This window comes from Acanthochromis polyacanthus, chromosome 14 (assembly GCF_021347895.1).
Source record: "Acanthochromis polyacanthus isolate Apoly-LR-REF ecotype Palm Island chromosome 14, KAUST_Apoly_ChrSc, whole genome shotgun sequence".
Lineage (NCBI taxonomy): Eukaryota > Metazoa > Chordata > Actinopteri > Pomacentridae > Acanthochromis > Acanthochromis polyacanthus.
In genome coordinates, this window is record NC_067126.1 from 9862710 (window position 1) to 9890198 (window position 27489).

The following is a 27489-nucleotide window of genomic DNA, read 5'->3' on the forward strand; positions in this document are numbered from 1 at the left end:
GTGTAGAAGGCCCACGGCGCTCAGGTTACTCATTCCTCTTCTGGCAGCCGCTCGGCCTCAGTGTTTAGCAGCAGAGAGGAGCTGAGCGCCGAGGCGAGTGCAGCGACTATTTATAGATCACTTCTGGCCTACTTGGCAACAGGAAGGAGATGAAGACAAGGAAAGGAACTATGGAGGCCAAGGAGGAACAAAACAGAAAATAGAACGTCCAACTGGAGCAAAGTGACTTCTGCTGCTCTGGCAGGGCGCACAAAATTAAAGTTTTCACTCCGGAGACTTTAAAAGTTTCAATAAAAGGACACTTTGCATCGAATGTTTGCATGTGAAGAGGGCCACAAAACATAAATAACTGCAATATTTCAGAGTTTTTGCTCACAAGAACGATCAAAAACACACTTTAGATAGCTAGATAGACACTTTATCCTCTTGGTGAACTTCAAGTTACATATGCTAGACTTCAGATACACACGTGGACAAAATTGTTGGTACCCCTCAGTTAAAGAAGGAAAAACCCACAATTCTCACTGAAATCACTTGAAACTCACAAAAGTAACAATAAATAAAAATTTATTGAAAATTAAATAATCAAAATCAGCCATCACTTTTGAATTGTTGATTAACATAATTATTTAAAAAAAACAAACTAATGAAATAGGGCTGGACAAAAATGATGGTACCCATAACTTAATATTTTGTTGCACAACCTTTTGAGGCAATCACTGCAATTAAACGATTTCTGTATTTGTCAATGAGCGTTCTGCAGCTGTCAACAGGTATTTTGGCCCACTCCTCATGAGCAAACAGCTCCAGTTGTCTCAGGTTTGATGGGTGTCTTCTCCAAATGGCATGTTTCAGCTCCTTCCACATATGTTCAATGGGATTCAGATCTGGGCTCATAGAAGGCCACTTTAGAATAGTCCAACGCTTTTCTCTCAGCCATTCTTGGGTGTTTTTGGCTGTGTGTTTTGGATCGTTGTCCTGTTGGAAGACCCATGACCTGCGACTGAGACCAAGCTTTCTGACACTAGGCAGCACATTTCTCTCCAGAATGCCTTGATAGTCTTCAGATTTCATCGTACCTTGCACACTTTCAAGACACCCTGTGCCAGATGCAGCAAAGCAGCCCCAAAACATTACTGAGCCTCCTCCATGTTTCACCGTAGGGACAGTGTTCTTTTCTTCGTATGCTTGGTTTTTGAGTCTATGAACATAGAGTTGATGTGCCTTACCAAAAAGCTCCAGTTTGGTCTCATCTGTCCAAAGGACATTCTCCCAGAAGCTTTGTGGCTTGTCAACATGCATTTTTGCAAATTCCAGTCTGGCTTTTTTATGAGTTTTTTTCAGCAGTGGTGTCCTCCTTGGTCGTCTCCCATGAAGTCCACTTTGGCTCAAACAACGACGAATGGTGCGATCTGACACTGATGTACCTTGGCCTTGGAGTTCACCTTTAATTTCTTTGGAGGTTGCTCTGGGCTCTTTGGATACAATTCCAACGATCCGTCTCTTCAATTTGTCATCAATTTTCCTCTTGCGGCCACGTCCAGGGAGGTTGGCTACTGTTCCGTGGGTCTTGAACTTCTGAATAATATGAGCCACTGTTGTCACAGGAACTTCAAGCTGTTTAGAGATGGTCTTATAGCCTTTACCTTTAAGATGTTTGTCTATAATTTTTTTTCGGATGTCCTGGGACAATTCTCTCCTTCGCTTTCTGTTGTCCATGTTCAGTGTGGTACACACCTTTTCACCAAACAGCAGGGTGACTACTTGTCTCCCTTTAAATAGGCAGACTGACTGATTATGAGTTTGGAAACATCTGTGATGTCAATTAAATGACACACCTGAGTTAATCATGTCACTCTGGTCAAATAGTTTTCAATCTTTTATAGAGGTACCGTCATTTTTGTCCAGGCCTGTTTCATTAGTTTGTTTTTTTAAATAATTATGTTAATCAACAATTCAAAAGTAATGGCTGTTTTTGATTATTTAATTTTCAATAAATTTTTATTTATTGTTACTTTTGTGAGTTTCAAGTGATTTCAGTGAGAATTGTGGGTTTTTCCTTCTTTAACTGAAGGGTACCAACAATTTTGTCCACGTGTGTAAATAAAGAAACTCTAGAATCCTAATGCAACAAAAGTAAACACACTGGTGATCACTGACACACTACTATCTTCAGCTAAACTGACTCAACGTGTGATTTCAGTCAGCAAAACCACATTAAAAGGATTCTAAAATGAGCCCTAAAGAGCAGAACTTTCTCAGTTTTTAACCTGTGGGCTGTGTCTATGTCTTCATCATGGCTCCACATGGAAAAGAATTGGCAGATGAACTGGAAAAATCTGATTAAGTAGTAAAGATACTGGAATCAACAGGAAAAAATCTGTGGAAACGCAGCTGCAGCAGTAATCAGGAGGTCTAAAATGAGCCATAGTGCCACTAATCATGGCTCCAGTGGTGGTCCTTAAACAACTCCATGGACAGTGAACTACTCTGACAATCTAGCTCTGAAAAACAAACTATTTCACATTAGGCACAATGGTTATCAATGGAAATGGGAGTTTCTGTGATAGCATAGAAGTATAATGAAGAACATTATGTAATAAGATAAGATAATCCTTTATTGCTCCCCATGTCAGGGGAAATTTCCAGTGTTACAGCAGCAACACCTTTCAAAGCAGCACTAACCATATGTGTAGTAATAACAACAATTATAATAACAGTAATATGTACCATATATACAAGAATGAAGAATTTAAACTGAATAAATACAGTATTACTATGTTATAAATGGCATCAGGCTAAATAAATGCAGGTTAAATGTAACTGTAAAAGTGCAAAATGCCAGCAGTGCAAAGAATTGTTGTGCAGATTTTACCATGGTTTAAGATGATGATATGATATAAGTCCAGTTTATGTTAGCATCAGCCGGTGACGCTGATGTCGTAAAGAACTTCTACCTTTATGGACGGTATTCAAACCAAAAATCCTTGATTTTGATTGGCCCAAAAACACCAAATGCTGAAGAACATGCAAGTATTTGGAGCCTATTGTTTGGTCAGATGACACCAAGATATATTTGTTGGGCTCAGATGGAGTCCAGCTTGTTGGATGTGAACCTGCAGGAACCCACAGTGGATGCATAGAGCTGACAGTGAAGCACAGAGGTGTCAGTGTGACCATGTGGGGCTACACAAGTGCAAAAGGTGTTTGGGAGATGACATTTATAGAAGAATGTCTGTGGGTACACCAAAAACAAACCAAACCAAAAACAAAAAATAAAAAAAAGAACACCTTTGCTCGCTGTGTGGCGCAAAACTGAAAGACGTGTTTGTTCCGCTCAGATGGAGTCCAGCATGTTTAGTGTGAACCTGCAGGACTACCACAGTGGATGCATTGTCCTGACAGTGAAGCATGGAGGTGGAAGTATGATGATAAGGGGCTACATGAGTGCAAAAGATTTCGATAAATCAAAATACTAGTGACAAGGTGATTCCTAGTCTGCAGAAGATTGATAGAAGAGGAATATTCCAGCTTGAGAACCATCCAAAACACAAAAACACACAAGTTTCTAAGGACAATGAAGTATGTCACTTGATTTTAATACAAAAAACACCTTTGGGGTGTTTTATAGACAAACGTAGGACAACACGACCCCTCAAACAACAAAAATGGCAGAACGTCTCTTCAGAAAATTAGTATCCTTCAACTTTATATAAAAAAAAAATAAGATCCTGAATGAGGTTTACTGACTTCTACTGCATTAAACTCGTACTGTGGTGCCTGCATATTCTAATATAGTGAATCTAAATAGGTTGTTTTTATTTCTGCATAACAGGAAGTACCCTGCTGTGCAACCCAAAAGTGATGCAGTTACTTTCAGGTTTTACAGTTTTGACTCATTTGACATTTAAGTGATCTTGGACTGCATTGTTCTGTCTAAACGAGCTGGGAGATCCCTGAATGCCTTCGATAGACCTCCAGTGTTAGCCCAACACCTCTAAATGAGGAAATGACTTCATGACTTTGAGTCCCGCTTCGATTGTGGTCGCTGGCGAGCCACTCAGGCCTTATACGGCAGTCGGCTTTGAGGTATTTCACCTTAATCTACTGCAGGAATTCAGTCTTCAGGCCTTAAACCTACGCAAAGGGAAGCAGGGAATTAACGTAGGTAGACGGCTGCTTCTGAGAACTCAGTGAGTCCTTATCCTGTTGTGTTTTTTTTCCTGCTCAGTCACCGTTTCTGTCAAAATAAAGAGACATTTTTAATACCGACCTCCCTGAATTCTGTCTCTGTTAGGCTTGTTTTAAACCTCTTAGCAGTTTATGGCCTCATTTTTCACAGCAATGTAAAGTCCTGCACCTCCATGGAAACAGAACAACCAGGACTAGAAGTAGACAGAACTAGAAATGTCGTCTGTGCAGTTAGAATGCCTTAAAGTTAAAAAAAAAAAAGAAAGTTGAATTATTTATCTTATATGATATATGAACTGAAAAAACTTGAAATCAAATTATATAGCATTTTTCAAGTGTCCACAGGTGTTAGCAATAGTGGAAAAAAGCACCGTGACTCTAAATACTAAAGGTATATTTAGGTATTTACATTTCTAATTTGTTTGAATACTTCTCTCCTCTCTGCTCTGTGTAAGCAATGTATAATTTATGTGGCAATAATGTATGTAATGAAGTAAAAAATAAAGTTTACATCAGTCTTTTTGAAGTTTGGCAGCTTTTGTGAGAATTATGTTCAAACAACAGACTGAACTGAGTTCAAGGAATTAAGTTTGAAAGGTGCTGAAATCCTGAACTTCAAGAAAATCAAACTAATTTTAACAAGTTACCACAACTTGAATTTGAATTTTTTTTCAGCTAATAAAGAAATTTGAGTTGAAATTAGACACAATAATGAGTTCTTGCAATATTATTTTATCAATGAAGCTCAAATAAATATTGTTTTGCAACTTAAAAGGTTTCTCTAAAGAAGAAAGTTAGATTTTGTGTGTTGCATTTTATCATTTTAAATGTTGTTTTTTTTAAAAAAAAAAAAAAACTTTATATATGCAATAATAAAGCAGAAATTCTAAAGAAAGAGATCTCAGAGCTGTTACACCTATAAATAATACTGCAGTTCAGACACTCTCACAGGAAAATGTCTTTTTTTGTAGTAATCAACCCTTGAAATGTGATTTTTATAACATTTCAGTAACAGCAAATGCTTTATTTGTGTGCCAATAGTGTCATCAAGTAAAAAATAAATTAAGTGTATAAAATCAAAGCATTTTCATTAAGTTCCCACAATTTGATTTTAGTTTTTATCCAACTAATGCAGAAATTTGAGTTGAAATTAGACAAAATATTGAGTTCATGCAACATTACTGTGTCAACCAAACTCAAATGAATAATATTTGCAACTTAAAAAGTGTATCTGAATCAGAAAATTGGTTTTTTCTTTATCTTGCAGTTGCAGTTTTTTTTTTTAGTGTTTATTAACTTTATTTGCAGCAATGAAGGCAGAAATCATAGAAGAAGATGCTTCAAGCTCTTAATGCCGCACTAGAGGAAAATATTTTAATTTGTTTTTGTGGTTTGGGTGAACCGACGGAAGTTTCAGCTGCAACAGATTCATCATAAGTAATAATCTGTGTGATGTACAGTCCTGTATGCAACTTCTTGCAGTGTGACATACCGGAGTGTGTGTATAATGTGTGTATAGTGTGTGTGTGTAGTGTGTGTGATTGTGCTGCAGTGTTTTCTGTGTTTAAGTTGACACAGCTGGTGGGCAGGATGTCAGCTTCAGCCTCTGTCTGTTTGTAATTCTTCCCAAAGAGAGCAACCTTCCTTCTCTATAAATAGACTCAGTGTGTGTGTGTGTGTGTGTGTGTGTGTGTGTGTGTGTTACTTTGTGTGTCTATATGTGTGTGAATGATGTTCCTCCACGCAGCAGCATTTCTATCTGTGTGTGTTTTATCTTTTCCACGTCCACTGTTCCGTGTCTCGCTGTATTTGCTCCATACGACCACCGAGTGTGTGTTTTTTGTGCGGTGGTCGTAATGATGATGAGTGTGTGTGGTTGGGCTGATCTGATGTGACACCAAAACACGCACAAACACGCACATCCACACACTCTGGCTCTGTAGGAGGCAGTGAAACAATAAGCTTTTTATTTAAAAGAATAAAAAATCCAATCATCTTCACTGTGTGATGCGTTCCACCTTCGTTTTATCATCCAGTGGTTTTACTGCGTTTTTATTTTCCCTCCTCCTCAGAAACACCATAAAATGGAAGCAGGGTGTGAGAATACTGTGTGAAAGAGTCTCTTTTTAGATATTCAACCTTAACAGTATAAAACCTCGACATGAAACAAAGAAAACATTCAGTGACAATCAGTAAAGAAACTCACTGATTGGTTGGAAAGTTACGTTATCTTTGTTATTACTCCTGCTACTAATGATGATAATAATAATAACATACAATTTAAAAGAACAAGATACTGTAAAAAGCAAAACCATTATTAGAATCCTCAAGTTTTCAACTTTCTGATCGTCCTCAAACATATCTGGTATCGTTCCATGGGAACCGTTAAACAAATGTCACTCTAAAATCATGATCTTTCATCACTTTATTCCAAATTCCTCACTTAATTTGCGAAAAACTAAAGAAAATTCTGTCCAAAAACTTCTGCATTGATCTCAAACACTGAGAACTCATGACTAACATGAAATTCAAAATCATCTGTTAACTAAAATCAGTGTTCGTGCTGACGGACTAATGACGGCAAATTACCAAAAACATCATCAACTACATGTGTTTTTTTTTTTTAAAATTAACTCTATGAAACCAAAACTCAGCTGGTGACTTCTAGAAATGTGTTTTCTTGAAAACAAAACAAAACAAACAAAAAAAAAAACGCCACAGCTCATCTGAAAACTGATATTTCATCAAATTGCTTTAAAAAAATGCAGAAAATGTACAATTTACTCTAACGACATTCTGTAAAAAAACATAAATTCTGTGCTCCTCTTCGCAACAGGTGAGCCATGACTGAGTCAACTGTGGCCAAGAGTCACATCACGGAAATTCTGGAAATGTTGACTAAACTGCAGGCAGCGTTTGGACGAGAGAGAAGACAAGGATAGAAACAAATTTAAAAAGGAGATGACAAAAGGCAGTGACACAAAATAAAACATACTAAAACAATCAAATAAATGCAGCATGGCTCAGAAACAGCAAGCAGAGGAGAAAGTTGTTGGAAGGTGCCTTCAGCATGGTGAAACAACTTTCTGGAGCTGATGTACAGAGAAAAGCGAAAAGGAGTTTGTCGAGGCTGGAAAAATGTATATAGATAAAAATATCTTCAAAGAAGTCACCATATTTGTCACTATGGGTAAAACCTGTGTTCACTTGCAAAATGTATACATATTGAGTCCTTTAAAAAAAAGTCAAATAATTAAAAAAAATAACTTTACTTTTTCTCTTTTCGTGATTTTTGTCACACTGCACATAAAAAAAATCTGAATTCATGCTTGTTGTGTTTCCATAGAGGTGCAGGAGTTTATATTTCAGTGAAAAATGAGCCCACAGTGAGGAAAAAACAGAAACTGCTTGAAGGTTAGAGGTTGAAAGCAAGAACAAAAAACAAACAAAAAACCCCAGTAATTTTCCAGTCATTATTGTTCCTAATAATGATTTACTCCAAAAAAATATAGCAAAATAGGGCCCAGATTGAAATAAGTACTTTGACTAAAAGTCACAATATTTAATTATTTAAATAATTCATTCATTTACTTATTTATTTACTCACTTACTAACTACCTTAATAATTTTGAGATTGGAGCGAATTTAAGCAAAAACAAAAAGAAAGAGAAAAGGAGAGGAAAACTTTATCCAAAACACGTAGTTTTAGAAATAATAAAGATTTAAGCTTGTGTTGACTGATTTAGCTATGAGGCATCCAAAACCCAAATTAAAAGCTCTTTAAAATGATTATGACACTGTTTCTTGTCGGCTGGAGTTAAAATAAATCTGCAGACTTCCTCACCAAGACTTTAAACAAGCCTCGCTTTGAAAAACATAATAAAATACTTCTAATCGGTGCAATGCTCATCATTAAGGTGAATATTAAGATGAGCGTCTCTTAAGATTTTCAGTCTGTCGTACTTAAACAGAGGATTTGTATTTGGGAGTTAAAGTGTTTGAGTCCGAGAGATGCAAAAGCTCTAAATGTGAAGCTGTTTTTGCATTTTTCTCTCTTTTCTCTGCGTCTCCGTGTTTCGTTCTTGTTGCTCTGCGGCTGAATGACTGATGTGTGTTTACGGCTCTTTGGAGAAATGACTCTGCTGTGTTTAATGCACTTCCTTTCTTCGACCGATTCCTCGTCTCTCGTGCAGAAAATTACCACTCGCACGCGTAAACAGTTTTTATCTCGACAGTTTCCCGTTGATAAATACAGCAGGGAGTCGCTCATGTGAGAGAGAAAAAACTCGTATTTGTGTCGTGTTTTCTCCTGCAGACGAGCATCAAGGAAGGTCTGCTGCTGAAACAAACCAGCTCCTTCCAGAGGTGGAAAAAACGCTACTTCAAACTCAGAGGCCGGACTCTTTACTACGCCAAAGATGCCAAGGTGAGATGGTTTAGTGCGATTTAACACGACAACCAGCAGGCAGCAGCAAACACGGGTGAAAGAGACACAACAGAGACACAAAAGACACACAAAGAGACCACACAAACTCAGAAAATCAGAACAAATAAGCACAAAACGACAGCAAGGAGATGCAAAATAACAGCAAGGAGACACGACCTGTGAACAAAAACAAAATGACAACAAAGACAACAATGAGACTCAAAATAACAGCCAAGACAGACAACAACAAAGAGACACAGTATTACAACACAGGGACACAAAGTGACAACAATACACACATTGACCGCTTCAAGACAAACGAGCACAAAGACACAGAAAACAACAACAAAGAGACAAAACTGGGTCAAAAAGACACAAAACAACAACAGAGTCAACAAATGATGACAGAGACACACAATTACAACACAACAAAGAGACACAAAATGACAACAATGGGACACAAAGTAAACACAGACACAAAGCTGCCTCAAAGAGACACAAAATGTCAGCAGAGACACAAAATGACAACAGAGTCAATGAACGACAAAGAGACACAAAATAACAGCCACAAAATGACAACAGAATCAATGAACGACAAAGAGACACAAAATAACAACAAAGAGACAAAAAAAACTATCCTAAAGAGACACAACCACAAAAACTCAAAATAGAAATAGATGCAAAGCGAACACAGAGACAAAACGACAACAAGGTGACAGAAAACGACAGCAAGGAGACACAAGCTGTGAACGAAGGGACAAAATGACAACAAAGTGACAACATGACCACTTCAGGACAAACTAGCACAAAGACACACACAGCAACAACAAAGAGACTAAACTGCCTCAAGGAGATACAAAACAACAACAGAGTCAATAAATGACAACAAAGAGACACAAAATTACAATGCAGAGACACAAAATGACAGCAAAGAGACACAAAACAACAAGAGATTCATAACGATCCTAAAGAGACACAAAACATCAGAAGAGACACAAAATTGACAGACACAAAATGACAAGAAAGAGATACAAAACTGGCCTAAAGAGACAGCAAAGGAACACAAAGCACCCACAAAGGGATAAAACGACAAGAAAGAGGCATAAAAAGACTAGAACAGTCAGCCAAATAGAGGCAAAACTAGGCGAAAGACAAACACGAAAAATGACAAGAAAGTGACAGCAATGAGACAAAAAATGAGTAGAAAGACATACAAAAGGACAGCAACGATACACAAAACAAGAAAACAGACATAAAATGAACCTAAAGAGACACAAATCAACAAAGATAATAAATATCAAGAAAGGTATACAAAAGAGACACAAAACTAGCCTAAAAAGAAACAAAACGACAAGAGGAGACAAAACAACAAGAAAGGGACACAAACAATAAGAAAGTGACACAAAACAAGCCTGAAGAAATACAACACGAACCTGAAGAGATACAAAACTAGTTTAGAGACACAAAATGACAAGACAGAAATGATAAATGACAACAAAGGGACACTAACCTAAGACAAAGAGATATAAAACAACAACGAAGAGACAAAACAACCACATAAAGACAAAACTTGGCCAAAGACACACAAAACAACACAAAATGAATCCAGAATTTCTTCCTTTTTTGCTTTCATCACTTTAATTGATTTTTTGCATTTTGATTTTCTTGGTTTTACTTTCAGAACAGTTTTGATTTTAACCTGAACTTTTTCCTCTTGTTGACGTCTTTTTTTTACCTTCTAACCGAACCTCCTGGTCTGGATCACGTGTTGTGTTGTTGTTGTGTTGTTGTTGTGTTGTTGTTTATGTGCTCCTGTCCAGTCGGGCAGTGCGTTGGCGCGCTGGCAGGAGCGAGCTCTGCGCCGGGTGTCCAGGAGTCGCGTTTGCTGGCGAGTGCTGTCGGTGTGCTGGACGGGTGCTCGGCGCTCCCCTCCACCTCTGGGTGCCAGCGGGTCTGAGGAGGGACTAGTGAGGATCCGGGTCAGCACAGAGCAGCCAGGACCAGAACCAGCGCTGCATTCATGTCATATGGGCCCACTGAGCCTCAACGTTCAAACATTTTGCTGAAAATTTGACCCATTTTGCGCACAAACTGCAGCTTTGTTTAACATTTCCTACTATATGACCTGAATGCATCACATGTAATGTAGATTTAAGCTCAGAGTGGACAGCAGAACACGTGGAGAAACTGAAGCCGCATGTAAATCAATGGTAGCAAACACTCTGAACCCAAAAGCTGTTTTTATTTGACCCAAAACCACAAGAGAGAGACACAAAACGACAACAGAGACAATAAATGACAACAAAGAGGCACAAACAACTATACAGTGACACAAACTGACAAGAAGGGGGCACAAAATGTCAGCAAAGAGACAAAAAAGTGCTCTAAAGAGACACAAAATGTAAATACAGGCAATAAATGATAACTAAGAGACACAAAACAACTAGAAAGAGACACAAAAGTAACCTAAAGAGACACAAAACAACAACAGAGGCAATAAATGACGACAGAGACACAAAGCAATTACAAAGAGACACAAAACTAACCTTAAAAGACACAAAACGACAAGAACGAGACACAAAATGACAACAGAGACAATAACTGATAACAGAGACACACAACAACTACAAAGAGACACTCGACAAGAGACACAAAACTAACCTAAAGAGACACAAAATGACAACAGAGACAATAAATGACAACAGAGACACAAAACGATAAGAAAGAGACACAAAACTAACATGAAGAGACACAAAACAACAACAGAGACAATAAATGATATCAAAGAAACACAACTACGAAGAGACACAAAACAACTAAAAACACTGTTTTGTTGTAGTCACAATTTGACAAGAAAGAGACATAAAACGTCAGCAAAGAGACACAAAAGTAACCTAAAGAGACACAAAACGGAGACAATAAAGGATAAAGAGACACAAACTGACAATGAACAGACACAAAACAACAAAAATACACAAATTGACAGCAAACAGAGACAAATCTTCAACAAAGACACAAAAAACATTTCATTGTGTTATTTTTTTGTAAAAAATAATGCTTTTCTCAGTTTTTGGGGTTCAGACGGTTAAAAAAATCCTTCCTCAGTGATGATTGTGGCTTTCAGAGTTTCACACTGTGCTGCTCATCCTAATCTGATTCTATTAACGGCCGCACTGGAAGAACCAAACCAATGAATGAAATCATTTAAATATAGTGAGAAGTTCTTCCTGTGGTGGCCAAAGTTCATGTGTTTAGATAAGATCTCATCGTCTCCACATCCATCAGGTTACCTGGCTGCTGTGCTGCTCTTCGCTTTATGAACACAACAACCTCCTCAATGATCCATCAGGATCCTCTCTGCAGTCTGTCAGAAACTCCTCTACTTCCCTCATCAGCATGGACGGGTTAGTTCACAGTCTGGACGTGTCAGATAACAGGCTGGACGTGTTAGGTAACAGACTGAAAGGGTTAGTTAACAGGTCTGATGGTAACAGAGCCTCAGCACGAAGAGAGGTCAGGACTGAAATAAGCAACAAAATGTGCAAAATGATCCCAAAGACACACAAAACAAGACAAAAGAGACACTAAGGGACAACAATTAAACAAAAAACTACCCCAAAGAAACACAAAGTGACCACAAACGGGCAAACATTTTACAAAGAGATGGAAAACTGTGACTTAGCATTGCTCTAAAGAGATAGAGAGTGAGACCGAAGTGGCTTCAAAGAGATAAAACAATCCCAAAGAAAAACAAAATGACAGGAGACACAAAATGACAACCGACAAATAACTGCCCCAGAGAGATATTAGCCAACCAAAAAAGGCACAAAACCTCCTCAGAGGGAGACAACATTACTACCAGAAGACACAAAATGACTACAGAGACACAAGATGAAGACAGAAATACAAAAAACTACCCAAACGAGACACAAAACGAGACCAAAGAGGCTTGAAGTGACCACAAAGAGACAAAACAACCCCCAAAAGACACAAAACGACAACAAAGAGGCACAAAATAAAGACAGAAAGACAAAAACTACCCCAAGGAGACAATAAATGAGACAAAAAAGAAAAGACTACCCCAAAGAAATGAAGCATCCACAAAGAGACAACAATGAAAAGACACAAAGCAATGACAAAAACAGAAAAAATACCCCAAAGAGAAATGACATAATTGAGACACTATAATACAAAAAAGAGACACAAAATGAAGACAGAAAGACAAGAAACTACCCCAATGAGACCAAACACACCCCTAGCGACTACAAACAGACGAATAACCCCTAAGAGAAGCAAAATTGCAACTAAGAGACACAAAATGACAAAAAAAGAGACACATAGTAATGACAAAAATCTTTCCTTGGGAGATGAATATCCACAATGATAGTAACAATAATACAAACTGACCAAAAATGACACAAAACTACCTCAGAGAGACACAAAATAAAGACAGAAAGACAGGAAACTACCCCAAGGAGATGCAAACCGATCCAAAAAAAGAAAAGACAAGACTCCCCCAAGGAAACAATAACCAATCACAAAGGGAATAAACAACCCCAAAGAGACGGAAAACAACAACATAAAGACACAAACCAATGACAAAAAGAGATAAACTACCCAAAGAGAAATAGGACGGGAAAAGACACAAAGTGACGAAAAAGTCAAAAACTACCCCTAAGAGACACAAAATGACAAAAATGACAACGAAGAGACAAAAAAAAATAGAGATATAAACCAACCAAAATCAAAACACCAAGTACCTCAAAGAGACACAAAATGACAACAATGAGACACAAAATAAAGACAGGAAGACAACACTACCAAGGAGACATAAGACAAGGAATAAAAAGACAGGACTACCCCAAAGAAAAACAAAAAGTCTACAAAGACGTGGTTATGACAAAGAAGAAGAAAAACTACCTCAAACAGACTTAAAGTACCCACAAAGAGACAAAACTGCCCCAATGAGACACAAAACGACAAAAAACAGATTCAAAATGACAACAAATGGACTAATTTCCTCAAGAGATGTAAACCAATGGAAAAAAAAAAATAAACTACCTCAAAGAGAGACAAAATGACCACAAAAGAACACAAAACAAAGACAGGAAGACTACCAAGGAGACATAAAACAAGCAAAAAGACAAGACTACCCCTCCAAAAAACACAAAGAGAAGCAAAATGACAACAAAAAAAGACACACGTGTTGGACAAAAAGATGACAAACTACCTCAAAGAGACTTAACGTGACCATATATAGACAAAACTGCCACAAAGAGATACAATGACAAAAATACAACAAAAACATGTCAAAGAGGTGTCTAATGTCTCATTATCCATCCATAAGTCCTAATCTGAAGACAGAAGACAGTTTGAGTTGAAGTTCAGGTGGGAAATATGGATTATGAAGTAAAGGAAATAGATAAGTAGGAAATAGATGAAGTAGAGGAAGTAGAGGAAGTAGATGAAATAGATGAAGTGGAGGAAATAGAGGAAGTAGATGAAGTAGAGGAGTTTTTCTGATTCTGCAGAGGAGATGCTGGTCTCTGGATCTTTGGGCATCTGAGGTTTGTTCTGGTCTTCGTCCTCCATCATCGTCAGCTTCCCATTAGCTTCCCTCCAGACTCTTCAGAGTGGACTTTCTGATGCTCAGCAGCTCAAACCCGTAAAGCCGCCAAGTGTTGGTGTTGGCGAGCTGCCGCTGGTTCTCGTATGTGGAGGCTGTCGGTGCTGCTGGCCGGCTTCCCTCCGCAGACAGTTGTTATCCGGGTTTTCCCTGACAGCTGCTCTCTCCTCCCACTCTCCCAGTCAGAGGCCATTCCTCCTCCATCATGATATCACGTTCCTGTTTGCACACTCAGAAAACCCAATAAAATGCTTTAACATTCACCGTCACGCCGTCCGTTTTAAGTTCAGAGGGGAAGTCGTGTCGCTGCGCTATGGACAAATCAGACCTCTTGACCAGAATGTTTGTAAATAATCAGTTTTCCCTTCACACTTCCTTTGTTAACCCCTACAGACAAGACATGGTAGTTACATTTAGCAAAATAAAAGCATATTAGATGAAAAAAACAACCTCCTTATATAAAAAGGAGGAACTGGCTCTGGCACTCTTTGACTTTAAAAAAGAAACTTCAATATATCCTATTGCTACGGTCATTATTGAACATTTTAATGAAGGAATGGTAGATATTATACTTGGAAATCAAGGCTGTAAAATTTTACTTGTCCGGAGCACCAAAATAAATAACTAAATTCCAGAAAACATGGTTAAACCTTGCTTAAAATAATTTAAAACTGTAAAAAAAGAAACTATGACGTTAAAACTGTAAAAGTAGAAAACCCATAAAAAGAAAAAATGTTATATGTGAAATATTGTAATGTTGAAAACTGTAAAAAGAAATAAAAACTGAATAAAACACATTTAAAACTATTAAACTAATAACTTGCACATAAAAAGTGACATATTTTAAGGTTAAAAACTGGAAAAAGAAAAGACCTTAATAATATACAGTACATTTAAAGCTGTTAAAAAACCTTGATAAAATACATGTAAAATGTGGAATACTGTAATATTAAAAAAAACTCCGAAAAAATCTTCAATTAAATACATTAAAACTGTGTTTAAAAAAAGTGAAATACTGTATATTGTGTAATGTTACAAAAATAATTACTATTTATAAAAATACTGATTTTTAAAGTGGTTGTTATTTATTTATTAATGTGTGTTTTCTTTTAAATTTTCCAATAAACATGTAAATGAATACTTTTTTCTGTGATTTTATTACCTATTTATAATTTAAAATACAATTTTTAGTAGATATTTTTTGATTGAAATACAGTAAAAAAAAAAATTAATAGTGTTATTCTAAAGTTAGATGTAAAATAACAAAATTCCCATTATGATACAGAGTACAAGCATATTGTTTTAAAGGAGAAAAAGAGATTTTTTTTTTTAGTTTCCCAAAATCTGCTAAAACTGCAAATAGCTTTTCAAAATATTTTAAAACATTGATTTGTTTTTCTATTTATTTTACAGTGTAGCCATGACATAATGTTCTCCATGACTTCTGTGTGTTGAGGGAAAGAAAGTCTGCTTTTTCCTTTATTCTTCCTCTAGCTTCACTTCACATTGCCTCATTTTTAGGCTATCAGAAGATGTAGATTGTACTCATTTTTCATCCTTGAAGGGATTGTGGACGTCTGGCATCATCTGAAGCTTGTGAAATGCTTTTCCAGAATTGTAATTTTTATTAATCAACCACCAACTTTGCTTGTTTGTGTACAGTGTTGTGACTTTTGTGGTAGCTTCCATTTTTTCCTGAGAAGTGTCTGCTTTGTTGACACATCGCTGTCTTCATGTATTAGTTAGTATAGATGTAACATCGCTGTCTTCATGTAGTAGTTAGTATAGACATAACATCCCTGTCTTCATGTAGTAGTTAGTATAGACGTACCATCGCTGTCTTCATGTAGTAGTTAGTATACGTACCATCGCTGTCTTCATGTAGTAGTTAGTATAGATGTAACATCCGTGTCTTCATGTAGTAGTTAGTATACGTACCATCGCTGTCTTCATGTAGTAGTTAGTATAGACGTACCATCGCTGTCTTCATGTAGTAGTTAGTATAGATGTAACATCCGTGTCTTCATGTAGTAGTTAGTATAGACGTAACATCGCTGTCTTCATGTAGTAGTTAGTATACGTACCATCGCTGTCTTCATGTAGTAGTTAGTATAGACGTAACATCGCTGTCTTCATGTAGTAGTTAGTGTAGACGTAACATCGCTGTCTTCATGTAGTAGTTAGTATAGACATAACATCCCTGTCTTCATGTAGTATTTAGTATAGACGTAACATCCCTGTCTTCATGTAGTAGTTAGTATAGACGTACCATCGCTGTCTTCATGTAGTAGTTAGTATACGTACCATCGCTGTCTTCATGTAGTAGTTAGTATAGACGTAACATCCCTGTCTTCATGTAGTAGTTAGTATACATACCATCGCTGTCTTCATGTAGTAGTTAGTATAGACGTAACATCCCTGTCTTCATGTAGTAGTTAGTATAGACGTACCATCGCTGTCTTCATGTAGTAGTTAGTATAGACGTAACATCGCTGTCTTCATGTAGTAGTTAGTATAGACGTAACATCGCTGTCTTCATGTAGTAGTTAGTATAGACATAACATCCCTGTCTTCATGTAGTAGTTAGTATAGACGTACCATCGCTGTCTTCATGTAGTAGTTAGTATAGACATAACATCGCTGTCTTCATGTAGTAGTTAGTATAGACGTAACATCCCTGTCTTCATGTAGTAGTTAGTATAGACGTACCATCGCTGTCTTCATGTAGTAGTTAGTATAGACGTACCATCGCTGTCTTCATGTAGTAGTTAGTATAGACGTAACATCCGTGTCTTCATGTAGTAGTTAGTATAGACATACCATCGCTGTCTTCATGTAGTAGTTAGTATAGACGTACCATCGCTGTCTTCATGTAGTAGTTAGTATAGACGTAACATCCCTGTCTTCATGTAGTAGTTAGTATAGACGTAACATCCGTGTCTTCATGCAGTAGTAGATAGTAGATAGTATTTGGTATAGATGTAACATTGCTGTCTTCATGTAGTAGTTAGTATAGACATACCATCGCTGTCTTCATGTAGTAGTTAGTATAGACATACCATCGCTGTCTTCATGTAGTAGTTAGTATAGACGTAACATCCCTGTCTTCATGTAGTAGTTAGTATAGACGTACCATCGCTGTCTTCATGTAGTAGTTAGTATAGACGTACCATCGCTGTCTTCATGTAGTAGTTAGTATAGACGTAACATCCCTGTCTTCATGTAGTAGTTAGTATAGACGTAACATCCGTGTCTTCATGTAGTAGTTAGTATAGACGTAACATCGCTGTCTTCATGTAGTAGTTAGTATAGACGTAACATCGCTGTCTTCATGTAGTAGTTAGTATAGACGTAACATCCGTGTCTTCATGTAGTAGTTAGTATAGACGTAACATCCCTGTCTTCATGTAGTAGTTAGTATAGACGTAACATCGCTGTCTTCATGTAGTAGTTAGTATAGACATAACATCCCTGTCTTCATGTAGTAGTTAGTATAGACGTAACATCCGTGTCTTCATGTAGTAGTTAGTATAGACGTACCGTCGCTGTCTTCATGTAGTAGTTAGTATAGACATAACATCCCTGTCTTCATGTAGTAGTTAGTATAGACGTGCCATCGCTGTCTTCATGTAGTAGTTAGTATAGACGTACCATCGCTGTCTTCATGTAGTAGTTAGTATAGACGTACCATCGCTGTCTTCATGTGGTAGTTAGTATAGACGTAACATCCGTGTCTTCATGTAGTAGTTAGTATAGACATACCATCGCTGTCTTCATGTAGTAGTTAGTATAGACGTACCATCGCTGTCTTCATGTAGTAGTTAGTATAGACGTAACATCCCTGTCTTCATGTAGTAGTTAGTATAGACGTAACATCCGTGTCTTCATGTAGTAGTTAGTATAGACGTAACATCGCTGTCTTCATGTAGTAGTTAGTATAGACGTAACATCGTCTTCATGTAGTAGTTAGTATAGACGTAACATCACTGTCTCCATGTAGTAGTTAGCGTATACGTAATATCACCGTCTTCATGTAGTAGTAGGTAGTAGTAGGTATAGACGTAACATCACTGTCTTCATGCAGTAGTAGATAGTAGATAGTATTTGGTATAGATGTAACATTGCTGTCTTCATGTAGTAGTTAGTATAGACGTAATATCGCTGTCTTCATGCAGTAGTAGATAGTAGGTAGTATTTGGTATAGACGTAACATCACTGTCTTCATGCAGTAGTATAGATGTAACTATAAGCTAAGTTAAACCCTGAATGAAGAAGCTTTAATCCAAATCTAATCATTCTGTTTCTTCTTCTGTCCTGCAGTCCCTTATCTTCGATGAAGTCGACCTGTCGGATGCCAGCGTTGCAGAATCCAGCACAAAGAATGTCAACAACAGCTTCACAGTGAGTAGATCTTCAGTGTTTCCACATTAAAACACTGTGGGTCATACAACAGCACGTGTTCAACAATGAGGCCGATGAGTCGCCTCAACATCAGCTCTGCAGGCTGCAGTGCTATGCTGCAGCTGTAGGATATTTAATCTGGTGCCTTCTGGGGCTTGCATAGAAATAAACCTCCTTTATACAGTAAAACATACTTGGATATACTTACTAATTTCTTGGTATTATACAAATGTTCCCCTTTTTTGTTAAATTATGGATAATATTAATAAAATCAGAGGGAAAAAACTAACTAGTTAATCGAGAAAAACAACAAAAATCAAAAATCTGTGTCCATACAAATGTTAATGTATTCTTCATCAGTGATTCACATTTTTATCACAGATAATAACTAGCAGAATCTCAGAAAAAAGTACTCATTTACATGCTGGCTGTTAAAACAAATAAACAAAATCTTAGGTAACACTTTATAATAACTATACACTATTAAGCATTAGTTAAGCATTGGTTCAGCATAATTTCAGCATTAGTTAATCCTTAAATCCTCATGAACTCATCATGAATTCACCATTAGTAATACATTACAAAGCATTAGTAAAGACGGTTTTAAATGTTCAACCAACACATTATTAAGCATTAGTTAAACATTAGTAAAGTGCTTAATTCATCGTTAACTCATCATTTGTAATTAATTAGTTATACGTGCTTAATTAATCATGAATTCATGATCTGTATGGCATTTATTATGCATTACTAAGCACTTAATAAATCCGGTTAAAATGTTTTGTTGCTCATTGATAATCTCAGTTGTTAATACTTTATAAAGGGTTAGCAACTGTGTTAGTATATGATTTACAAACACATATTCATACTCAATGAATAACTTATTAATGCAGTTACTACTCATTAGTTCAGTATATTCCGTGAGCCCATCTAAAGTGAGGACTATCTATGCTTTATAAAGCATTTATAAATGACACAGAAGCAAAGATATACAAAGTGTCAGTTTTATTGGTCCCAAACAATACAAGCTCTTTTAAATACACACTTTAAACAAATACAATCTATAAGATTTCAAGTAAACTTGACAAACATCTTCAAATAACAACAGTCTGTGATCGTATAAAATAGAAAAATAAAATACAAGCTCTTTTAAATACACACTAGCCCTAAAGGGATAGTTCACCAGTTAACTTGAAATGTTAAGGATTGCAAAGTGTGTATTTAAAAGAGCTTGTATTTTATTTTTCTATTTTATACGATCACAGACTGTTGTTATTTGAAGATGTTTGTCAAGTTTACTTGAAATCTTATAGATTGTATTTGTTTAAAGTGTGTATTTAAAAGAGCTTGTATTGTTTGGGACCAATAAAACTGACACTTTGTATATCTTTGCTTCTGTGTCATTTATAAATGCTTTATAAAGCATAGATAATCCTCACTTTAGATGGGCTCACGGAATATACTGAACTAATGAGTAGTAACTGCATTAATAAGTTATTCATTGAGTATGAATATGTGTTTGTAACTCATATACTAACACAGTTGCTCACCCTTTATAAAGTATTAACAACTGAGATTATCAATGAGCAACAAAACATTTTTAACCGGATTTATTAAGTGCTTAGTAATGCATAATAAATGCCATACAGATCATGAATTCATGATTAATTAAGCACGTATAGCTAATTAGTTACAAATGATGAGTTAACGATGAATTAAGCACTTTACTAATGTTTAACTAATGCTTAATAATGTGTTGGTTGAACATTTAAAACCGTCTTTACTAATGCTTTGTAATGTATTACTGATGGTGAATTCATGATGAGTTCATGAGGATTTAAGGATTAACTAATGCTTAAATTATGCTGAACCAATGCTTAACTAATGCTTAATAGTGTATAGTTATTATAAAGTGTTACCAAATCTTATTTCCCTGAAAGGATTTGATCATAGAATCAGATTATTTTATATTGAATTTGAATAAGAAAAAATATAGATAATTGGAAGAAAAATTAAATGCATTAAAGACTGAAAAACAGTATATCATGTGTTATTACTTACATGTTACAGACTTGCCCAGTGTTGTTAATTTATAGATATCTAGTTAAATCTCAGGGGGGGAAAAATATTTAATTACAGTGTTAACCTCAAAATCACAGGGCAAAACTATAAATAATGTCCACATTAAAAACTTTATATTTGTAAATGATATTTTGTTCTTTTATGTTTGGCAAATTACTTTTTGCCATTTTTACCAAATATTTTCCATTCTTTGAAAGAAAAAAATGAACGTTAAGGATTAAAATCACATTTTTCAATAATATCTAGTAAAAATCTAGTAAAACCACACAGAAAAGTATTGATTTGCATGTTGACTACATTCATTCAAACTGTTTTCTCAGCAAATTAATCCGTAAATTTGATCAAATTGAGAAATTTTTAAGGACAGGATCTTCAAATTGTCTGTTTATAGCTTCATAAATGTGAATATTTTCAGTTTTCTTTGCTCCTCTATGACTGTAAGTTGAAAAGCTCTGAGTTGTGGACAAAACAAGACATTTTTCATCACTGATTTTCTGACATTTTTCAGCATTGTCTGACATTTTTTAGACCAAACATAATAAATCCAGAAGAAGTCGTATCATTATTATTATTAGTAGTAGTTATGCAGCTAGAGATTGGTTTACCATATAATGTTTACTTCAAAAATAAGTAGATTTACTGTGTTTTGTTCTTCAACAATGTTTGACTGTACAATTCCATTATTTTTCTGGATTTAGCTCAGATAAAAATGAAGTTATTTTACAAATATTTGCCGTCATTTGAAATGATTTCCCCAGATTTTCCTTTTTTTTAAAATTACATCTCTTCCAATCACTGAAGTGTTGATTGCATTGAGTCGATTTTATTTTCCTAAATGGTTGATTTCAGAGATCTAAATTGTCTGATTACACCTTCCAAAATGTCATGTTTTCTCCTCTGTCTCAGTAAACTGAATATCTTTGGGTTGTGGACAAAAGAAGAGTTCTTATTGGGTTTTCTGACATTTTTCAGCTTTTTTGGAGCCCAATCACCTATTAGTAGATATAAGAATAACTGATTTTTACATCAGAATAACTAATGTAAAAATCATCATTAGTTGCATCATTATTCTTTATTAGTAGTAATTATACATTCAGCTGCATGTTGGTTTACATGAAATCCGGATTTGCCCTTCATGGATGGTGATTCACCTGATAAATGTCAGCTGTAATTTATATTTAGTCGCTGCTCTTCTATTTCCCATCAGTGCTGGTTGTGTTTCTGTCACATGCTGCTCATATCATCCACAAGTGATGCTGCTGTGAATGGAGGCTTGTTCAGGGATGCGAGGTGAGCGTGGGAGGACGAACACGATGCTGTTATGACGAGGATAAAAACAGAAGGAGCTCGTAGTGGCCCGTCCTTCCTATAAATGTCTGCTATAATAAGAAACAGGCAGGAGGAGGAGAACACCGGGCTATTTATAGCCACCGCCTCGAAACGCTCCACTGAGTGCCTGGATCGGATTAACGTCTGCCATTTTCATAAATAAGATCTGCTGCTGCTGCTGCATGTGTGTGTGTGTGTGTGCAGCTGTGTTGTGTGCAGGAGGTTTCAGAAAGGGGAAGTTGGAGAAAACAGAAATGCATAATGAATAAAGGGGGTGAGGTGATGCAGAAGAGGTTGTGCAGTGGAGGAAATCCTGGAGTGATGTCACGAGGAGCGCTGGAGGAGGAGGAGGTGAGTTAAAGCTCCGAGGACGGACCGAAGACGAGGAGGAGCGGCGAAGGTAACACCGAGTGTCGCTTCACCTGCTGGAACAGCAGCTTTAAGAGGCTGAAATCAGAGAGGAAGGAGAGAACAGGGGGAGATCGCTGCTGCAGAGGAGGCTTTTTGCTGAGTCTGTTGTCTATCTGTCTGTCCTGGTGTTTGCTGTCTGTCTGCTTCCCCATGAGGATGACTGATGCTGCTGGCATCCTGTATGCAGGTTGGTTGTTTGTGTGGTTTCATGTGTGCAGGTGAATGACTTCCACTAGTTTTATCTGCAATGCACTAAAGGCAGTTATGTAATTAATATGCATTCTTTGTTTGAGGCAGTAAACATGCAGCAAATGTGGTGTCAGAGCTGTGTTTTCAAGAGTAAAGCAGCATAGAACAGACAGAGGATGCACGGCTCTGTGGTGTTTTCAGGGGTGCAGCAGCTAAAAAGACTGAAGATCACGGCTCTCTCTCTTTTTGTGTGCGTTTTGTGTATAAAGTGTGTTTGTGACCGGCCGATCGGTGCATTGTCGCGCCGTCTGAATGCACGATGAGGCTGCTGTTGTAGCGCAGAGCGGTAGCACCTTCAGGTCCACGTGAGGGACTCAGCTCAGCCCAACCCGAAGCCCAAACTGGCTGCCTCTAGTTGCCGCTCATTGGATGGGCTCGCTCTTTACCTCCCGCCATGAATACGTGACTCGAATCTCGAGGAAGTTTCACATCAGCTCTCATGTTGCCGCTCTGGTCTGTTGTGCAGCTGATGTTAAGCGTTTTAAGGCGAGAAACGAGGCGAGATTTTGGGCTATTTTGCTTAGAAAAGACACATTTAGGTTTGTTTTAGTTATATCTTTAACCTTCTGAACCCTATCAGTAGGTTTTAAAAGGATCACAAAATGTTTTGAATTACAAATGGATCAAAATCACCTCAATGATCAGAGCCAGAAACTGTAAAAACAGACAGACTCAGTGGTCGAAGCATGCTTGCATTGTGGTTTTGTTGGGAAAGTGAACCAAATCTAAGCTTAAAATTGTGACATTTCCTTAAAGTCACTTTAATCTACCAAAAATTAAACAGTTTCCATCAGATTCTGTTAAAAAACAAACCTATAAAGTCATGACAAAAATCAACGGGCTTGTCGGCTGAAGTGCAGGCAGTGTTTAAGTCAAAAAACGAATTGCATGAGAGACTGAGAGCAAAATAAAACAAACTGGATGAATAAAATAAATGCAGCATGGTTCAAAAACAGTAAATGGAGGAGCACATAGATGACACATTCAGCATAGTGAAACATCTTCATACAGCTGATGAGCAGAGCAGAGTGAAAAAGGACAAAAATGCAAGTACTGAAATATCTAAAGGCATTAATCTCATAGTTAAGTTTTTCTTTCTGTTTTGAGCCAAAAATCTCTACTTTAGCACCGCTTGTATACAACAAACCTACGAATATTATTCCTGTCTAGTTTGTTTTTTGTATAATATTACAAACCTGGTGAAAACATTTTGACATTGTTTTCTGATTTATAGAGCAATAAATTGATCTGTAAAAACTTCATGACCATAAGGAAATAAACAAACAAAAAAATTCAGTAGTGCAGATGTTTTGTTTTAAACAGACTTAAATGAGAATAAAAATTATTTTTTTGGCAATTTTCTGCACAAGACATATTGAATAGCAAGTAATTTTGATGAAATATCACAATTTTAAGCTCAGATTTGGCTAAACTTAGCAAATTAACTGTTGGAAAGGTGAAAATCAAAACAATTCCATGTGGTTTTATGGTTTCTGGCTCTGAGAAATGGTTTAAATATAATTAAAAAAAATATTGTTCCCTTTAGAACTCAGTGGTGGGCTTTAGGATTCAGATTGTTTAAAAGCGAACTTTTAGTGATAAACTTGAGAAACTTCATGTTGATTCCTGTTAAAAATCTTCCCCTAAAAACAACTTTAAGGTTTAGCTTCCTTAAAACTGCTTCAAGGTTCCTCAAATATAGAGAGAAATCCAATGATTCCTTTTGAGCAAGTTTTTTTTGGTGGTTTTGGGAAGCAAAAGGAAGAAAACTCCAGCAGAACCAGGTTCAGGGAGGGCAGACGTCTGCCTCGACAGATCGGGGTGAGGAAAACTTCGATTAATACATTCCGATAAATAATTTGGTGCTACATACACAGTAGTTAAAATGTGTTGGTGTGCTTCTTTAGTCTGTGTTTTTATGGGTAATTTTCCTCTGCAAATATATCATTTTTTAATGGCACGAATCAGACCTCCCTCATTATCAGACCCAACTTTGATTAAAGGTATTTTTGATTTTATGCTTGGAAAAAAAAAGACAAACTAACAATTACTGAAGAAATTATGCCTTCAAGGAGCAAAATAACTGATCACTTCTCCTCCCACAGCTTTAAAAGCTACAAACAAAAAGAAACTATCAGTTTCTGAACTTTATGGTTGGTCTTTTTTCCCCAACGTTCACTGTTAATTAAAGCAGAATAATGAGTTCAAACAAATTGAATTTGTTCAAAATTGTAGCTTAAATAAAGATTTAACACAGCAATCTATGTATAAATGCAGATAGATAGAGATGTTTTGTTTCCTTTGCCATTTCTCTCAATATATTAACCCACAGCAGGACACAAGGGGTAAAATATATAACTAGATTTTCATAACTCTTTAGTTTTAGCATCTCAGAATTTAGTAGAATAGATTGTTTTGCTCATATTTGTACCTAAGATGACCATTGAAACACACTTCAACACAAATTTACATATAAATGCAGATACTTGCTTATGGTTTGCATCTTTTGGCCACATATATGCACATATTAACTCACACTAATTGTAGCTTAAACGAAGATTAAACCCTACTGCTAGATAAAAATGTTCTCCGGAAGCCGACACGTGTCCTCAGTTTCCTCTGTTATCGCTCAATCTTTGCTGGTTTCCAGCTAAAAACGTGCCCGTCATTTGTCAATAAAATCTCTGTTCTGACGCTAAGGTCGGTCATCGGTGGAGGTTTTCCACACTTGAGGGATGCCTTCGAGCCATTTTTGGAAACAGCTGCTTCTGTTTCCCCTGGCAACCACCCTCATCCTTATCGCCGCCCCGCTCCAGACACCGCTGGAGAGGAGGCAGCATCTACGTCCGAAGGGATCAATTTGCCTCTCGAATACACAACAATTACTACCGAAGAGCACGGGATTCTGTGCAGAGCGATGAGCAGATTCATGTGAAAACAGTGAAGCAAAAAATGCTGCCAGTAATTTGTCAGTCGTCGTCTCCACTTAAAAACGGAGGAAGGACGCTAACATGGTTAGCTTTAATATGAAACGAGAGCAGCAAGAGGCCACACAGCCCTGACCTACTGAGAAATACTGATTTTTCTTCTTCTTCCGGAGCTCTCAGTTCAGGCGGATTGATTATTGATCAGAGGTCTTGGGTCACATTGATTGCGAGAGTGATGAAGGTGATTGATCAGGGAGCTCCACGGTTTCATCTCATTTACAGCTGCAGCCTTTTTAACTAATCCGTTGTCGAGTCCTTGAATGAAAGCGATGTGCTTTTCGTGTTTTTCTGTGGTATTATATTTCGAGGTCTCTTCATTCAGCTCTTATCTCAGATCACAGCGGCCTTGCAGCTCTTTAAAAAGCATCATTTCAGAGGTGACAGGAAATAAAAAGTCAATGAGATGCTTTCTTTTTTAGTTTTTCATTTTTACTACTGCAAGTATCTTAACACGACAGTCATATTAAAAAAAATAGATGTATTTATATGACACATTGAAAGCACCCTCAATTGAGCTGCCAGACAGCAACAAATGATGTAACAGGATAAAAGTATTAAAATATCAAAATAAAATAGTATAAAGTACTGAAACAGGCAGAGGAGGATGTCAACTTGTCAGATAATTTTCTAAAATAGAATGAAAATTAAATGTTAAGAGCAGCCAAAGGTCAATAAAACACATACAGTATGAAGTATTAGTTAAATTTACAAACACTCTATTATGTGAAAATGTTCATCAGATTTTTGAGAGGAATGTAGGGGCCGGCAGGAAGTAACACAATTACATCCAGGAGTTTATCTATAACTTTCTTTTTTGGGTTTTTTTTACATTTCAAGTATTTTTTACATCATCATCTTGTGTTTTTTGGGGGGAAATTTTCCTCATAAAGAATTACAAGAATGAAGAGTGGGCTTTGATTTAACATAACTTAAACCTGAACTTTACCTTAACTTTTGCGGGATAATTAAATAGAAACACAAGCAAACATCTGCAAACAGCAGGAAACACATCACGCTTAAAAAAAATGTATTATTTAACCGACTGGACTTCATGATCAGAACCAACTTTGATTAATGGAATTTTGTGTTTTTGTGCGTGAAAAAGTGAACAAACTGACAGTCGCTGATGAAATGCCTTAAATAAGCAAAATCGTTGCTCAGTTTCCACCAACAGAAACTCATCTGTCACTTTTAAAGGTTTAAATAATGAGTTGAAATAGATTGAGTTTGTTTAAAGGTTGTTGCTAGAGGTACGGACCCGTACCCGTAGCCTGTGGACTCCGGATACGGCACTTGCCATTTGCCAATCAGATACGCGAGATCTGGTCACGTGACTCCCGGTAGACGCTAGCGGTACGGACCCGTAGCATCGGTACTACAGGTACGGACCCTAAACCTGACCCTAACACTAACCTTAACCTTAACCTTTGCTTACCTTTCAGCAGTTTGCAGTGGTTAGCAGCTTCTTGACTCGCGTACGGGTCCGTATCTGTCTGGCAAATGGAAAGTGCCGTATCCGTAGCCCACAGGCTATGAGTACGGGTCCGTATCTGTAGACACTACCTTGTTTAAAATTGTAGCTTAAATGAAGATTGAACACACAGATGTATACACTTGAGTTTTTCTGCTTGTCTCTATGTCTTTACCCACAGCAGGACACAAGAGCTAAAACATGCAACTAGACTTTCACAAATCTTTAGTTTTAGCATGTCAGAGTTTAATAGAACATATTGTTTTTGCTCATATTCGTAGCTAAAATGACGACTGAACTCCACTGAAACACAAGT

The 27489-nt window shown here is 36.9% G+C and overlaps 1 protein-coding gene across 10 annotated transcripts in view; it reads left to right on the forward strand.

Moving 5' to 3' along the window:
* dgkh (diacylglycerol kinase, eta) overlaps positions 1–27489 on the forward strand; it is a 112749-nt gene that overhangs the window by 12094 nt on the left and 73166 nt on the right. For 5 of the 10 annotated variants that reach the window (XM_051959023.1, XM_051959026.1, XM_051959024.1 and 2 more), the window contains 3 exons: positions 8507–8617; positions 10438–10596; positions 18564–18644. In XM_051959023.1, coding sequence (XP_051814983.1) covers positions 8507–8617; positions 10438–10596; positions 18564–18644 — 351 coding nt within the window. Of the gene's footprint in view, positions 1–8506; positions 8618–10437; positions 10597–18563; positions 18645–22163; positions 22456–22490; positions 22654–27489 lie in introns of those variants that run through there. The other 5 variants (XM_051959032.1, XM_051959027.1, XM_051959028.1 and 2 more) reach the window with 4 other exon arrangements.